The sequence below is a fragment of the Oryctolagus cuniculus genome, chromosome 3, assembly GCF_964237555.1.
Source record: "Oryctolagus cuniculus chromosome 3, mOryCun1.1, whole genome shotgun sequence".
Classification (NCBI taxonomy): domain Eukaryota; kingdom Metazoa; phylum Chordata; class Mammalia; order Lagomorpha; family Leporidae; genus Oryctolagus; species Oryctolagus cuniculus.
The window spans coordinates 2,075,109-2,092,657 of NC_091434.1; the positions used below are offsets into that span (position 1 = coordinate 2,075,109).

General features: G+C 57.2%; 1 protein-coding gene across 23 annotated transcripts in view; it reads right to left on the reverse strand.

The window, feature by feature from the left end:
• Positions 1-17,549, reverse strand: part of TRAF3IP1 (TRAF3 interacting protein 1) — a 64,544-nt gene that overhangs the window by 37,844 nt on the left and 9,151 nt on the right. For all 23 annotated transcript variants that reach the window (XM_070069963.1, XM_070069952.1, XM_070069950.1 and 20 more), the window contains 4 exons: positions 8,929-9,072; positions 8,426-8,839; positions 4,142-4,213; positions 3,429-3,504 (listed from right to left, as the gene is read on the reverse strand). In XM_070069963.1, coding sequence (XP_069926064.1) covers positions 3,429-3,504; positions 4,142-4,213; positions 8,426-8,839; positions 8,929-9,072 — 706 coding nt within the window. The remainder of the gene's footprint in view (positions 1-3,428; positions 3,505-4,141; positions 4,214-8,425; positions 8,840-8,928; positions 9,073-17,549) is intronic.

Here is a 17,549-nt window from a genome sequence, read left to right on the forward strand (position 1 = left end):
TAACCCTAACCCTAACCCTAACCCCTAACCCTAACCCTAACTCCTCACTACGTAACGTGCACCTGCACACCCGCGCTCTCATCAGCATGGACATCTGCAGAGCTCAGGACGGACACTCTCGGCTGAGGTCGACAGCGCACGACGCCCGAGCCTGGCTGGGGCAGTCCTGAAGCTCTGTCTGGAGGGGCCCACGTGTCCCCTGCCCCTGCTCCTCTCCGGCCAGAGGACAGGGCTCCAGAGCTCAAGCAGGCCACACGGTGGAGCTCCACTGTTCAGTGACCGCTGGAAGCAAGGACCAGGCAGAGGAAGGTTCCAGCTCACACAGTCCCCGCCAGCCTCCTCACAGCTCACTGAGTCCCACCACGCTGCTCCACGGGACGTCCCTTGTCAGCTTTGCTGCGGGAGGAGAAGCCTGTGTTCACTGGTCCTAGAATCCTTTCTTTCTGACACCAAATTGCACAATGAAAATATGGATTACACTTAATTTGTAATGCTGCATAATCATGAAATTAAAATGCACCCAGTAGGTGCCGGCACCAACACGAGCCCCGGTTCAAGCCCTCTCTGCTCCACGTCCGATCCAGCTCCTGGTTACCGTGCCTGGGAAACAGCAACACATGGCCCAAGTGCCTGGGCCCTGGCACCCAAGTGAGAGACCGGAACGGAGTTCCAGCCTCCTGGAGCAGCCTGGCCTAGACCTGGCCACCGCAGCCACTTGAGGAGTGAACCAGCAGACAGAAAACCTCTCACTGTGTCTCTCCCTAACTCTGCCTTTCAAACAAATGAACACATCTTTTTTTGAAAAAATAATAAAAGGTGCTCAGTACCTAAACGTGATCAACTCCGAGGGTCATTCTCAAGCAGAATGTTCCCAGGTTCCATGGGAACTCAAGCGTGGCTCTCAGGACGCCCAGTGCATGGTGGGACAGTCCTACACTCTCCAGTACGCGAGGCTCATCCCCTGCACACACACAGGGGTCCCTGTCCCCAGCACTCTGAGCACTGGGCATCTGTGCAGATGCTGACCTGCCAGAGAGAGAGGCCGTTTGTGTGGGGCACCAGCTTTGCTGGGGAACCCGTGTGAGGTCAGCGCCCAGCCAGCTAGCAAGGAAGGACGTCCACCAAGCGGCTAACAACTCAGTAAAGCTTGAGGCCATTAAGCCTGCACAATCTCTGATAATAAAAACCCTTTAAGGTCTGGGCCTAGTGGCACAATGGTTAGGCCACTCCTCAGGACAGCCACATCCCATAGGAGTCCTGGCTCGAGTCCCAGCTCCTTTAATTCCAAAATCCAGCTCCTGCTAATTCACCTGCGAGGCAGCCAATGACGGCCCAAGTGCCCGGGTCCCTGCACCGGTGTGGGAGGTCTGAGCGGGGCTCTAGTTCCCGGCTTTGGCCTGCCCAGCTGGCTGATAGGAGCATATGGAGAATGAAGCAGCACACGGATCTCTCTGTCGTTATTGCTATTTCTCTCTCCCTCTACATCATTTTCCAAAAAATCCCTTTGAGATCACATAAAATGCTCCCGCAGACAGAGGCAAACCTGCAGGGCGGCCAGAAACGAGCAGGTGGCACGAGCACTTAGGAAACCCCACACAGCCACCAGGACTGCGGATTCGACCCAGCAACCAGCCAGACTCAACGTACAGTGACAAAATCAACAGAGCAGCTGCACGCCAACAATGCTCATTATAAAATAAAGAGGGAAAGAAGAACACCGTTTCCCAAAAGACCAAACACGAACTGTGGAGCAGTCGCCCTGACAGACAAGCCGCAGCCCCGGGAGTGGCGAGATGCCCTTACAAACCTGAAGTCAGAGGAAGCCGTTTCTCAAGCTAACAAAGCACACATTTACCTCAAGTTCAATTACATCCTGAGGAGACGGGCCAGGGCGCAGAGGGTTACATCTGCCACCGCAACGCCGGCACCCCACATCAGAGTGCCAGCTCAAGTCCTGGCTGCTCCACTTCCAATCCGGCTCTCTGGAAAGCAGCGGAAGATGCTCCAATATGTGGGTCCCCGCCACTCAGGTGGGAGACCCCGATGGTGTGGCCAGTTCCCGGCTTTGACCTAGTTCAGCCCCAACCACCGTGGCCATTTGGGGAGTGAAGCAGTGGGTGGAAGACTGATCTCTGTCATTCTGCCTTGTTTATCTTGCTGTGAGTGGACTCTGAGTTGGGAATGATTTTAAAATTCATCTGGGAGAATATTCTATTAAATAAAATGGCTTAAAACTTTTTTTGAAAAGAACAAGGATAGGAAACAAGTAGTAAACAGAAAACAGAGGAAGTAAAAATAAACAACAGTTCCCAGAGCACAGAGGCCTCACAGAGCAGGAAGGAAGGAGACGATGACTGAGTAAAACCCCGTAATTCTTCATCTCTCAAATCCTGGACAAATCATCACCAAAGAATTAGCAGCTTCAAATGCATAAAAATTAAACAAGCAGGCGACTCAGAAACCAAACCAAATATAATTAACAGAAATGAACTGAAAAAAAAAAAAAAAAAAACAAAGAAACCAACCCTCATTTTAAAACTGGCAGCCACAATGTACAGGGAGGGTGTGCAAATTAAGAGTACGGAGACCCCAGACAGAGGCGCGCGGGAGTCAGCCAAGGAAAGGAAGGGTCGGAGAAGCCAATAAAACTAAGAAGACAGGCGAGCAAATGCGCAACTTCCCCAGTGATTAAATTTTCCATGTTTCCTCTCTGGAGGAGGCGCGAGGCAGAGGGACAGCCGGTGGCTGCAAGCTCCCAGGCCCGCCCTGGGCCCCACAGGGCAGGGGCTTCTGGCACACGCACGGTGAGCTCAGCACGCGTGTTTCACGACAGCGACCACAGGGAGGGAGAGGAGGACTTTCCAGAAGCCACCACCACTCAAACATCACTCACGTCGGCCTCCACACCAGCGGCTCCACAGCGCGGCCCGCACCTGCCCGCCGCGCTCAGGCCGTGTCTGCAGCCTCTCTCGTCCGCTGGCCCGAGCGGCTCCCGGCAGACCCCGGGCAGGGCGCCCCGCCGTGCTTTCTGTTTTCGGTGCAGAAACATCATCTGCCTACCAGCTCCCACATCAGCCTGCCCTGATGGACCACAGCCTGCCGCTGCCGCTGCCGCAGATGGGGGCCAAGGAACCCCGCACGGCTCACCGGTGTTTCTGGACCATGAACCTGGATCCCACCCTCTCCAATCACCCACGTTTCCAGCAAAGAGGGCTGACTCCGCCCCAGTGTTGTGAGCATGCACATGTGTGCACACGCATGCACGTGCGTGTGAATCACAAACCCCATGCTTCCCACGGTCACTGCTTCTTCCCAGACGTGGCCGATGCGCGCCCCAGCCATGGGAGTTTCTTCCAGCTAGACTGTTGACAGAGGCAGGGCTAGACATATTTCTAGCTTCTCACACGAGTAGAGCAAGTCAAGCGTACCTTCCACTGAATTTCTGGATTGCCGTTTCGACAGCTTTGATGTCAACGACTTGGGTGCTCGAGTGGAAACCTCAGTCTTAAAGAAAAGAGAACGAAAGAAAATCAACGGATGGTTACACAGTGAGCCCAGAGCTTCTTCAGGCTCTGCTCGGGGAAGCAGCAGCCTGAAACACAGCCCCGGTGCCCCCCGGCCTCCGACGGTGCAGGGAGGCACTGGAGGCCGAGCGGGACCCCTCCCTGCGCTCTCTCTGCAGAGCCCTCAGCCCTGCTCCCAGAGGCCCCAGCACCACACCCTGCAGGCGCAGGAGCACTTCGCCTCACAGGGACACGGCGCCAGAGCCAGGCGGTGTGCTGGTGTGAACATCGCGGAGGGGACTTCCCCAAACCACGACGGCACAATAACCTCACAGGGCCACTGCGGGATATGCAGTCTGTCCCTGGGCAAATCGCGTTAAAGGGTCCCGTGGCTGTTACACTGGTGAAATGCATCTGCAAACAGCTCTCACAGGAAGAGTTCACACACCATGCTTCAACAGCCCAATTCAGAGAAAATAGCAGTCACCCAGGAGTGCCGGCAGATAATCGGCCTTCTGTTTTGGCAGCCGGTGACCCCCACGCCATTACCAGGACAACACAGAGAAGTGGACCTGCCAGCACACAGCACTCCCCTCACCACAACCCCCCCTTTCCCCTTGCTGTCCTTGAACGTCTACCTCTGTTTCGGCTTTGGGGTCTTTCGAAGATGCGTCTGACAACTTTTTAGATATTTCCCCGGAGCTTGTTGACTACAAAACAAAATCACATTTTAGAATTATTCACATCTGTAACATCTGAAAATGCCTCAAGGCTTTTTTTGTTTTCTTTTTTGAAAGGCAGAGGTACAGAGAGAGAGGAAGAGATGGATTCGTGCACTCCCAAAGTGGCCACAACAGCCAGGGCCAGGCCAGGAGCTTCTTCCCGGTCTCCCACGCAGGTGCAGGGGCCCAAGCACTTGGGCATCTTCCGCTGCTTTCCCAGGCCACAGCAGGGAGCTGGATCAAAAGAGCAGCCGCTGGGACATGAACCGGCACCCACATTGGATGCCGGCATCGCAGGCAGTGGCTTTACCTGCTGTGCCGCAGCGCCGGCCTCGCTCACTGGCCCACAGCAAGGGCATTCCTCCCTTCCTCCCACAGAGCATCTCATCACTGCTCCAGCTCTGACACGCTGCTGCTGCCGCTGCGACCCAGGGCCCTCCAGAGGGCAGATTTCATCCCAGACAGGCAGAGCAGGTGGGCAAGGACCAAAACACTCCCGCCTCCCGGGAGACCATCTGGAACACAAAACTCCACGTGGGGCCAAACTCATTGGGAACACACCCCGGTGAAATACGGGGATGGAGGTGAGGCGTGCAGTGCACAGCACACCCAACACCCCCAGGAAAACTGTTCCTGTGTTCACAGGGCCAGTTAGGATGGAGCGGCCCCTCCCGTCCTGTGCTCACAGAGCCAGTTAGGATGGAGCGGCCCCTCCCGTCCTGTGCTCACAGGGAAACATCAGGTCATGTGCTGGGATTGGCTGATTCTTTTTACGCAAACACTTCAGACGTTAGGTCAGGAAAACACTCTCATACATACGTGGAATCCATCAATACCAACTCACACCTTAGACCAAGTCTCTAAGAAAACATCCCGGGGCTGGTGCTGTGGTGTAGCAGTTAAGGCTGGCATCTGAGAAGCCAGCATCCTTTATGGGTGCCAACTCGAGTCTGATCCAACGGCCTGGGAAAGCAGCAGAAGATGCCCCAAGTGCTTGGGCCCTCGCCACCCACATGGGAGACCCAGAAGAAGCTCCTGGCTCCTGGCTTTGGCCTGGGCCAGTCCTGGCCATTGTGGCCATCTGGGGAGTGAACCAGCAGATGCAAGATCTCTTGATCTCTCTCCCAGTCTCTCTCTCTCAGTCTCACTCTCACTGTCTTTCTCTCCCTCTCTCTGTAACTCTGAGTTTCAAATAAATGAATAAAATCCTCTAAAAATAAAATCATGATTATAAACAGAACATATTATCAACAAAATTTTCCTCCGTAAAGACTACAAAGCAAAGAACACCTATTCAATCTCTCAATAATGAAACATCCCTGTAAGTTAAAGATGAGCACACAAGATTGTATCAGCAGGATTACCCGCTGTAGGTCGGGCACCACGCACCTGTTCCCAGATCTCTGACACCTTCGGCTGCTCTGTCAAGGGTGGGGACGTGCAGATGGGCTCCGTGCCACCCGCTACCCCACCACTCCACCTCCTCAGAACAGCTCCTCCTCCTCTCTTCCAGACAGGGAGGTGGACATAGCAGAGTGCGGGTCAGAACTTGGTCTGCTGCCTCCCCAGGCGGGACCTGACCTGACGCGACACTCGCACTGGGGCCCGGGGAGGGTCTCGCAGCCCCTCACACCTGCACAGTGCTCGCTCTGTGCTGCGACGATGCTGCCACTTCAGACGCACAGCTGTGCAGGGCCCCAGCCGGAGTCACCAGGAGACAGAAACCGGACTTCTGTGCTGACGGGGAAACAGTCACTCTGCCACGTCCCAAATATTTTCAAACAAAACCATCCCTCCTACGCAGTCTAACACATCCCCAGACACCAGCCAGTAAGACGTTCTCCTTGGACCCTCCTCTTAACTAGAACACAAGTCCCAGCCTCGGCAACTTCAGTGAAGGTGAAGGTAGCACGGAGCCCGGCCAGCAGGCCCAGAGCCCATCGGGGCTGTCAGTCAGCATCTCGGGGCTCTCAGGAGAGGCGAAAGCCGGGAGTCTCTGTGACGTCCAGAACTCACCCGCAGAGCAGGCTTCGCCACGCGTCCCGGGGGGAGCGCTCTCGGCACGTGCCCAAGCAGGAAGACACGCAGCCTGAGGCTCCCAGCACAGCACTACACCGCCAATGACAAAGCCACAGCAGTCTGTGCAGACAGCACCCCCTCTCGCTGTGACCCACAGACCCCGCAGAGAAGGCCAGCTGACGGGATTCCACGGGGTCAGCCCCCAGACACGGCTGAGACGCCTGGCAGGAGAGGGCCTCGGTCAGCTCACGCCTTGCCCCCCCCCCCTTTTTTTGACAGGCAGAGTGGACAGTGAGAGAGAGAGACAGAGAGAAAGGTCTTCCTTTTGCTGTTGGTTCACCCTCCAATGGCCACTGCAGCCGGCGCACTGCGGCTGGTGGACCACGCTGATCCGAAGCCAGGAGCCAGGTGCTTCTCCTGGTCTCCCCATGGGGTGCAAGGCCCAAGCACCTGGGCCACCCTCCACTGCACTCCCTGGCCACAGCAGAGAGCTGGCCTGGAAGAGGGGCAACTGGGACAGAATCCAGTGCCCCAACCAGGACTAGAACCCGGGGTGCCGGCGCCGCAGGCAGAGGACTAGCCTAGTGAGCCGCGGCGCCGGCCACGCCCTGCCCTTGCCCTTGGCCCACCTGCACCACAGGTCTCAAACCCTTCCTCCATTCCAGCCAGGGGAGCCCAGGAGGGGCCACCGCCCTCCCACGAGGCTTGACGAGGCCGCGTCCCTGCCTGAGTGGGCGTCTGAGAAAACAGCCCTGCCGCTCATGGGTGCTTCAAGTCATTCATGAAAATAGACTTAGAGATACATCTATTTAGGGACCAAAAATTCTGAAAGTATCTTTTAATTGCATTTTTCCATAAAACGTTTGAATTCCTCTCCTAAACAATGAGTCTAAAAGAAACCTGCATGTCTGGAAAACACCGCTGGAAACCAAAAGAACCTTCTAGGCAAACCTGAATTTACTCAAAAATCTAACGAAATAAGAACTACCGTAGACGTATGCACTTCTCTGCTGACGCCTCGAAGCCTTCCAAGACAATCCCTGGAGAGCTCAATGACACCCGTGCTCCCAACGACAGCGGCACACAACGGAGACCAGGAGTCAGTGCGGCTCACAAAGCTAAGGTGCACGCTGCCTCGTGGCCTGCAGACAAACTCCCAAGGGGCTAGATGCAGGACAAACACGGGGAAACGTGGGCAAACGACCTCAAACTCAGAAAAATGCGGCTCTGTCTACACGTCTGGTGGACGATCACCGAACTCTAAACTGCAAGCACTGGAGACTTCCTCCTCCAAGCACCGCCCAGTCCCCCGGGATGGACCTTCCATACACACATCTCACAGCCGCCACCAAGCAGCCACCTCCACCCAGCGCTTCCTGATCCGAAAGTCCATCGTCATCCCACGCCTGGACTCCCAGGGCGCCCGTGGGCCAGACACTGACCAGGCTGGGACCCAAAGCACACACAAGACAAAGAAGCCGCCGGCTGAGGCTCTTACGGAGCTCGGCTTCCTGCAGAATCCCTGCTGGGTGTGAGGTAGAGCTGAAAGCTTGGTGGGCATTGCCTAAAACCTCCACTACCACATGGCGCCTGGCGGATGTTCGGATGTTCGAGGGGCGTGTCTGCGGCTGCCGCGGTTAAGCTATATAAGATCAGACCACCGGCAGGGATAGGTCCGCTTTAGTTCCGGACACGTGGACAGTGCGCGATCCCTATACTTTGCTTAAGGTGCCCGTGTGTGGTCCACCGTGCCTGCGTGACCTTTTCTCTGGCTCCCTACCACGCATGTCCTCCGTAAGCTTTACAAGCCTGCACGCTTCCTCAATAGGGCGGGTCCTGCTTCCACAGAACCCACGGTGCTGTGGTGTGTTCTTGACCCACCGACCTCACCCCTCCCGTTTGCCTTGCTGGGGAGTGCCTGTACTGCCCCTGCTGGTCAGCGGCCAGCCTCGGCCTTGGGACTCCGACAACAGCTTACTGACTCATGCCTCAATGAAACGATTAGACAACCACCAGCCGGGGACAGAGACAACAACACTGTCGCACGTCTGCACCTCCGTCGGAGGTCATGACTGCCACGTTCCCAGCTGGCGAAACTGAACACCAGGTCCCAGCACCAGGCCAGGACGCACGGCAGAGAACACGGCACAGAGAGGGGAGGGGTCTGCAAGCAGATCTCACCTTCTTCTCCAGCTTATCCTGCTCTCGGCTCTTCTCCCGGTTGGGGTCCCTGGAGTGCTCCCCGTTCCTCACCCTCCGCTGGTCCCTGTCCTTCCCCTTGTCCCGGTCCCTGCCCCTGAGTCTCTCCTTTTCCCTCGCTGCCTCGCTCCTCCGCTCCCTGTCCCGCTCGGCGTCTCTGTCCCGCTCCTGCCTGGCCCTGGCCCTGGCCTTCTCTCGCTCCCCGTCTCTGCGCCGGTCTCTCTCGGGCTCTCTGCGTCCGTCTCTCTCGGGCTCTCTGCGCCCGTCTCTCTCGGGCTCTCTGGGCTTCTCTTGCTCCTTGTCCTTTTCCCTCGGTTTGCTGTCTTCTTTTAATTCTTCTTTCTGTTTTCGATCTCTGCTTGGGCTTCTCTCTTTTATTTCAGAGTTTCTCCTGTCCTAAAAAAGAACATATATCTCATTTACGAGGCTTTCCCCAAACTACAGAGAGGCGATCTTACTTCCAAGGTGCGCGACTCGCGACTCACCTCTTTCTCCTTGTGGCCTCTGGGCTCCTCTTCTCTCACATGCTTATTGTCCGACTCCTGAGGCCGTGAGGTCAGGGAGACCCTTCCCTTCACATCCCCCTTCTCCCCAGACAGAACTCTCTTCACTGCGTCCTCACTGGAGAGCTGGTGTGTCCACATGTCAGAAAACAAAAGGTGAAATGAGCACATGTAGCAAACGAGGGGCTCGGCATTCAAGGAGAGTTCAATGAACAGGCGTCTGCCGCCACGGGCACGAACAGGGTAACTCGTGAAAGGAAGTGCTGTTCTCACAGCCAAAGCACAGCACCTCGCAGGACCATGCCAGCCCTTGTGGGGAGCAGCCCGGACTGGACTGAGTTACTGGAATTAAGACTTATTCTATGCATCTGCTCTCCCACAATATGGCGCTGGGAGAGAAGTAAACAGCTTCTGCACAGCTGCCTCCAGTTCAACCAATAAACTGTAGGACTTGCTCCTGATTGGAGAGCAGCGTACTCGGCGTGTGGGCAGCCGAGTTGGGATTGGCGGAGGAGGACTATAAAGGAGGAGAGAGACGGCATGCACCAGGGAACATCTAAGGGGAACATCTAGCTGAGGGAACACCCGTGCAGCCCCCGAGAAGAGCCGGCCGGCGGTGTGCCGCTCCCCTGCGGAAGTGGGGAATGCGGCCAGGGGGAACTGCCCTTCCACGGAGGTGGAAGGGATAGTAGCCAACCCGGGAAGAACCAGCAGCAAACCCGGGGAGGGCCGAGCAGACGAAAGAACAGCGCAGGGTCCTGTGTCATTCCTCCACGAAGAAGGGGAGCGACATAATGGTGCCGAAACCCGGGAAGGGCCGAGCAGACGAAAGAACAGCGCAGGGTCCTGTGTCGTTCCTCCACGAAGAGGGGGAGCGACATAATGGTGCCGTGACTCGGATTAGGAAACCTAGGCCGGATAGGAAACTTAGGAGGGAAGAAACGGGAAGAACTGGGAAAATACCGGAGAGAGAGACTAGCAAACAGCCTAGGGAAAAGCTGGCCGAAAAAGGTGCCGGAAGAAGCTATTGAAAGCCTAGGCATAGACTCAGATACGGACTACGGGGGGAAGCTGGGAGAAATCTCTAAGGTCGAAAGCGAAAGTGAAAGCTAGAACAAACAGACTCGGATGCGGACTGTGGGGAGAGGCCAGGAGAAATGAGGGAGGAGTATTGTTGGAGGAAAGCTTGGGGAAACATACCGGGTAGAGAAAAATGTTAGGGAAATTGAAGCCGCGGGGGGCAGGCCGATGCGGATACGAAAGCCACTTTGGGATTCTCAAGTTAGCTCAGGAATAGGGGGCGAAAAGTTAAAACCAGAAGCTGAAACGTAAGCCTGGTTGGGATCCGTCTGATTAGCCCGGGGAGCAAAGGACGGGAAGCCAAACCGCGGGGCGGAGACGTATGCTGGGTTGAATTCGCCAGGCTAGCCCGGGGAACTTAGATTGAATGCTAGTGGCGGACACGTAAGCTACGCTGTGTGACTCGCGGAGGCTGCCGCGCGCAGACAGAGCGTGCGGGGCTCAAGTACATAGGGAACGCGGGGCTAGCGCGGAGACCGCGGAGTGTGCGCGCGAAGCCGAGCTGCGCAGATGAGAGAGGCGCGGGCTGAAGTGGCTCAGAGCCGGCGAGGCGCCGAGAAGCAGCCTCGGGGCGGAGCCCGCCGGCGGGGCGAGGCGCCGGGAAGCCGCGCGGAGCCGGAGCCGTGAAGCTGCCGGCAGGGCGAGGCGCCGGGAAGCTGCAGGGATAAGAGAAATAGAAGTTTAGAAGTAAAGTGAGAGAAATAGGAATGCTGGAAGATAGAAGTAAAATGGGAGAAATAGGAATGCCCGGAGATAGAGAAATAGAGAAATAGAAAGGCCTCCCCTCAACACAGCAATGTAAGAGCTTGGATTCAGTCTGCCTGATTAAGTGAGGCAATGAGCACCTGCGGGCGGCTAGCAGCTTATGCGCCGCAGGTCACCGAAGACAGGCACGAATTAACATCAGTAAGGCTTCCCCACAATACAACAATTAGGAGGCTTGGATTCGGTCTGCCTGATTAAGGCGGTAAACACCAGCAAGCAGCTAGACCAGAGTATGAGCTGCAGGTCACCGAAGATAGGCACGAATCAACACTAATAAGTCTCCCCCACAATACGGCAATGAGAAAGCTTGGATTCGGTCTGCCTGATTAAGGCGGTAAGCGCCAGCAGGCGGCTCGATCAAAGTATGAGCCGCAGGTCACCGAACACAGGCACGCATCAGCGCCTAAAAACCTCCTCACAACATGGCGAAGAGAGGACCCGGATTCGGTTTGCCTGATTGATAGGACTTGTAAGAACCTGTGGCAACTCTAGCAAGTAGAGCAGAGTGTGTGCCGCGGGACACCGAAGACAGGCACGTATCAACGCCAAAAAATAAAAAGAAAGGGGGATCTGTGGGGAGCAGCCCGGACTGGACTGAGTTACTGGAATTAAGACTTATTCTATGCATCTGCTCTCCCACAATATGGCGCTGGGAGAGAAGTAAACAGCTTCCGCACAGCTGCCTCCAGTTCAACCAATTAACTGTAGGACTTGCTCCTGATTGGAGAGCAGCGTACTCGGCGTGTGGGTAGCAGAGTTGGGATTGGCGGAGGAGGACTATAAAGGAGGAGAGAGACGGCATGCACCAGGGAACATCTAAGGGGAACATCTAGCTGAGGGAACACCCGTGCAGCCCCCGAGAAGAGCCGGCCGGCGGTGTGCCGCTCCCCTGCGGAAGTGGGGAATGTGGCCAGGGGGAACTGCCCTTCCACGGAGGTGGAAGGGATAGTAGCCAACCCGGGAAGAACCAGCAGCAAACCCGGGGAGGGCCGAGCAGACGAAAGAACAGCGCAGGGTCCTGTGTCGTTCCTCCACGAAGAGGGGGAGCGACAGCCCTGACAGCAGAGGAGCCCTGGCTTCATTCACATGGACGAGTGCCCCCAGAAGGAAGGGAAGGCTGCTTCCGTACAAGTCTAGGGCAACCAGAGTCCCAGCCCAGAGAGCCGGGACACAGTGCTCTAACCATCACGCCCATTAGCACAGCTGGTACAGAAAGAAAAAGAGAAAATAACAAGTGTTGGCAAGGATGTAGAGAACTGGACCCTAGAACACTGCTGGTGCAAACTGAAAAATGGTGTAGCTACTGTGGGAAACAGTGGTGACCCCTCAGGACACCAAACACAGACGTACCATGTGACCCGGCCATTCCTCTTCAGGTATAAACCTGAGAGGGGTGAAGATGGCCTCACAGAGGCATGCACACATCTGTGTTCACCCCAGCACTACACAAAAGAACTAAGATATGGAAGCTAATCACAAGTCCAACAGGAGAATGAGCAGCAGCAGGTGGTGCATACACGCCGCGGGCACACCTGCCCAGGGGCTGTGATGTGTACACACTGTGGGCACACCAGCCCAGGGGCTGTGATGTGTACACACTGTGGGCACACCTGCCCAGGGGCTGTGATGTGTACACACCGCGGGCACACCTGCCCAGGGGCTGTGGTGTGTACACACCGCGGGCACACCTGCCCAGGGGCTGTGGTGTGTACACACCACGGGCACACCAGCACAGGGGCTGTGGTGTGTCCACACCGCGGGCACACCTGCCCAGGGGCTGTGGTGCATACACAGCACAGGCACACCAGCACAGGGGCTGTGGTGTGTCCACACTGCGGGCACACCTGCCCAGGGGCTGTGGTGTGTACACACTGCTGGCATACTATTCCACACTGTGAGAATGTTGTACACTAAAAGGGGGGAACTGACCCATGCTATAACAGGGATGAACCCTGAAGACATTATGCTAAGTTTCCATGCCAGGCACAAAAGAACAAACACCGGATGATTCCACTCATGTCCCTGGAGGTCCCTGTGAGTCAAATTCAAGGAGACAGAACAAAGGTGGGCACAGGGCGGGGGAGGGCCAACGGGTGAAGCATCTCGGCTCTGCATGATTTGGAACCCTGTGGCAGGATGGCAGCAGCGGATGCGCACTGCCAATGAGTTACCACCAAGCTCCCTGTGGAAAACAGGGGACACGGCAAAGTCTATGTTAGGTGGGTTCTCACACAGTAAAAATCAGGGCACGGGCATTCGGGGCAGCAGACGAGACCCCACCTGGGACATGCACCCGTGTCAGGAGACAGCACTGGGACATGCACCCGTGTCAGGAGACAGCACTGGGACATGCACCCGTGTCAGGAGACAGCACTGGGACATGCACCCGTGTCAGGAGGAGACAGCACTGGGACATGCACCCGTGTCAGGAGGAGACAGCACTGGGACATGCACCCGTGTCAGGAGACAGCACTGGGACATGCACCCGTGTCAGGAGGAGACAGCACTGGGACATGCACCCGTGTCAGGAGGAGACAGCACTGGGACATGCACCCGTGTCAGGAGACAGCACTGGGACACGCACCCGTGTCAGGAGGAGACAGCACTGGGACATGCACCCGTGTCAGGAGGAGACAGCACTGGGACATGCACCCGTGTCAGGAGACAGCACTGGGACATGCACCCATGTCAGGAGACAGCACTGGGACATGTACCCGTGTCAGGAGGAGACAGCACTGGGACATGCACCCGTGTCAGGAGACAGCACTGGGACATGCACCCGTGTCAGGAGACAGCACTGGGACATGCACCCGTGTCAGGAGACAACACTGGGACATGCACCCGTGTCAGGAGACAGCACTGGGACATGCACCCGTGTCAGGAGACAGCACTGGGACATGCACCCGTGTCAGGAGACAGCACTGGGACATGCACCCGTGTCAGGAGGAGACAGCACTGGGACATGCACCCGTGTCAGGAGACAGCACTGGGACATGCACCCGTGTCAGGAGACAGCACTGGGACATGCACCCGTGTCAGGAGACAACACTGGGACATGCACCCGTGTCAGGAGACAGCACTGGGACATGCACCCGTGTCAGGAGACAGCACTGGGACATGCACCCGTGTCAGGAGACAGCACTGGGACATGCACCCGTGTCAGGAGGAGACAGTACTGGGACATGCACCCGTGTCAGGAGGAGACAGCACTGGGACATGCACCCGTGTCAGGAGACAGCACTGGGACATGCACCCGTGTCAGGAGACAGCACTGGGACATGCACCCGTGTCAGGAGACAGCACTGGGACATGTACCCGTGTCAGGAGGAGACAGTACTGGGACATGCACCCGTGTCAGGAGGAGACAGCACTGGGACATGCACCCGTGTCAGGAGGAGACAGCACTGGGACATGCACCCGTGTCAGGAGACAGCACTGGGACATGCACCCGTGTCAGGAGGAGACAGCACTGGGACATGCACCCGTGTCAGGAGGAGACAGCACTGGGACATGCACCCGTGTCAGGAGACAGCACTGGGACATGCACCCGTGTCAGGAGGAGACAGCACTGGGACATGCACCCGTGTCAGGAGACAGTACTGAGACATGCACCCATGTCAGGAGACAGCACTGGGACATGCACCCGTGTCAGGAGACAGCACTGGGACATGCACCCGTGTCAGGAGACAGCACTGGGACATGCACCCGTGTCAGGAGACAGCACTGGGACATGCACCCGTGTCAGGAGACAGCACTGGGACATGCACCCGTGTCAGGAGGAGACAGCACTGGGACATGCACCCGTGTCAGGAGGAGACAGCACTGGGACATGCACCCGTGTCAGGAGGAGACAGCACTGGGACATGCACCCGTGTCAGGAGACAGCACTGGGACATGCACCCGTGTCAGGAGGAGACAGCACTGGGACATGCACCCGTGTCAGGAGACAGTACTGAGACATGCACCCATGTCAGGAGACAGCACTGGGACATGCACCCGTGTCAGGAGACAACACTGGGACATGCACCCGTGTCAGGAGACAGCACTGGGACATGCACCCGTGTCAGGAGACAGCACTGGGACATGCACCCGTGTCAGGAGACAGCACTGAGACATGCACCCATGTCAGGAGGAGACAGCACTGGGACATGTACCCGTGTCAGGAGACAGCACTGGGACATGCACCCGTGTCAGGAGGAGACAGCACTGGGACATGCACCCGTGTCAGGAGACAGCACTGGGACATGCACCCGTGTCAGGAGGAGACAGCACTGGGACATGCACCCGTGTCAGGAGACAGCACTGGGACATGCACCCGTGTCAGGAGGAGACAGCACTGGGACATGCACCCGTGTCAGGAGACAGTACTGAGACATGCACCCATGTCAGGAGACAGCACTGGGACATGCACCCGTGTCAGGAGACAACACTGGGACATGCACCCGTGTCAGGAGACAGCACTGGGACATGCACCCGTGTCAGGAGACAGCACTGGGACATGCACCCGTGTCAGGAGACAGCACTGGGACATGCACCCGTGTCAGGAGACAGCACTGGGACATGCACCCGTGTCAGGAGACAGCACTGAGACATGCACCCATGTCAGGAGGAGACAGCACTGGGACATGTACCCGTGTCAGGAGACAGCACTGGGACATGCACCCGTGTCAGGAGGAGACAGCACTGGGACATGCACCCGTGTCAGGAGACAGCACTGGGACATGCACCCGTGTCAGGAGGAGACAGCACTGGGACATGCACCCGTGTCAGGAGGAGACAGCACTGGGACATGCACCCGTGTCAGGAGGAGACAGCACTGGGACACGCACCCGTGTCAGGAGGAGACAGCACTGGGACACGCACCCGTGTCAGGAGACAGCACTGGGACACGCACCCGTGTCAGGAGACAGCACTGGGACATGCACCCGTGTCAGGAGACAGCACTGGGACATGTACCCGTGTCAGGAGACAGCACTGGGACATGCACCCGTGTCAGGAGGAGACAGCACTGGGACATGCACCCGTGTCAGGAGACAGCACTGGGACATGCACCCATGTCAGGAGGAGACAGCACTGGGACATGCACCCGTGTCAGGAGACAGTACTGAGACATGCACCCATGTCAGGAGACAGCACTGGGACATGCACCCGTGTCAGGAGACAACACTGGGACATGCACCCGTGTCAGGAGACAGCACTGGGACATGCACCCGTGTCAGGAGACAGCACTGGGACATGCACCCGTGTCAGGAGACAGCACTGGGACATGCACCCGTGTCAGGAGACAGCACTGGGACATGCACCCGTGTCAGGAGGAGACAGCACTGGGACATGCACCCGTGTCAGGAGGAGACAGCACTGGGACATGCACCCGTGTCAGGAGACAGCACTGGGACATGCACCCGTGTCAGGAGGAGACAGCACTGGGACATGCACCCGTGTCAGGAGACAGCACTGGGACATGCACCCGTGTCAGGAGACAGCACTGGGACATGCACCCGTGTCAGGAGACAGCACTGGGACATGCACCCGTGTCAGGATGCCGGGATTCAAGTCCCAGCTCTATTCCAGATTCCAGCTCCCTGTAAGGAGCACCCTGGGGGGGCTGTACTCATGGAGACCTGGATTGAGTTCTGGGCTGGTTTCAGCCCGGCCCAGCCCTGGCTGTTGCAGGCATTTGAGAAGTGATCTTTCTCTCCTTACCTCTCTCTCACCCCTCCCCCTCTTCTCCCCTCTCTCTTCCAAATAAATAAAGTCTTTTTCTAAAAATACGGGAAGAAAAAAAGATAGGATATGATTCAGGCCCCACCAAATACAAAACTTCTTCTGGGCCGGCGCCGCGGCTCACTAGGCTAATCCTCCACCTTGCGGCGCCGGCACACCGGGTTCTAGTCCCGGTTGGGGCGCCGGATTCTGTCCCGGTTGCCCCTCTTCCAGGCCAGCTCTCTGCTGTGGCCCGGGAGTGCAGTGGAGGTTGGCCCAGGTGCTTGGGCCCTGCACCCCATGGGAGACCAGGAGAAGTACCTGGTTCCTGCCATCGGATCAGCACGGTGCGCCGGCCTCAGCACACCAACCGCGGCAGCCATTGGAGGGTGAACCAACGGCAAAAGGAAGACCTTTCTCTCTCTCTCTCTCTGTCCACTCTGCCTGTCAAAAAAAAAAAAGAAAAAAAAAAAAAAAAAAAAAAACTTCCTCTGGAAATGGAAAAAGCTCCTGGCTCTGGCCTGGCCCAGCACGGGCCGTGCAGCCTTCTAGAGAGTAAACCAATGGATGGAAGACTAAGCTCTCTCTGAAACTCTCTCACAATAAATAAAATACATCTTTGCAAAAAGAAGATGATGACAGATCTGCTTTTTAGAAAGAGAAGCAACACAAAGATGCCAGGAATGGGAGGCGAGGGACCAAGGCCAGAGTCTGGGAAAATCAGCCTCCGAGTCTCCGGGTCTGAGTGCTGGACCTCGGCCACGGCTTTCTTTAGGACCCAAGTGACGGCCCAACACCACCACCCCACACCCCACACCCCACGCTGTCACACAGGAAAAGGACAAAGGCCGGTCCTGAAGGAGCCCTCCTCCCACCTGCCCAGAGAGGCCTGGGCCCGCTCTGCAGAGCTCAGAGGAGCAGCCCCACGCCCTGCACCACACGGACTCTGCACAGGCTAGCTTCTCAGGCAGCGACCGGGAGGCAGGCCCAGCGGCCTCTCAGGGGCCGTGACGAAGAGGAGCAGACGCGGGACAAGCAGCCTCCAGCCACGGCCC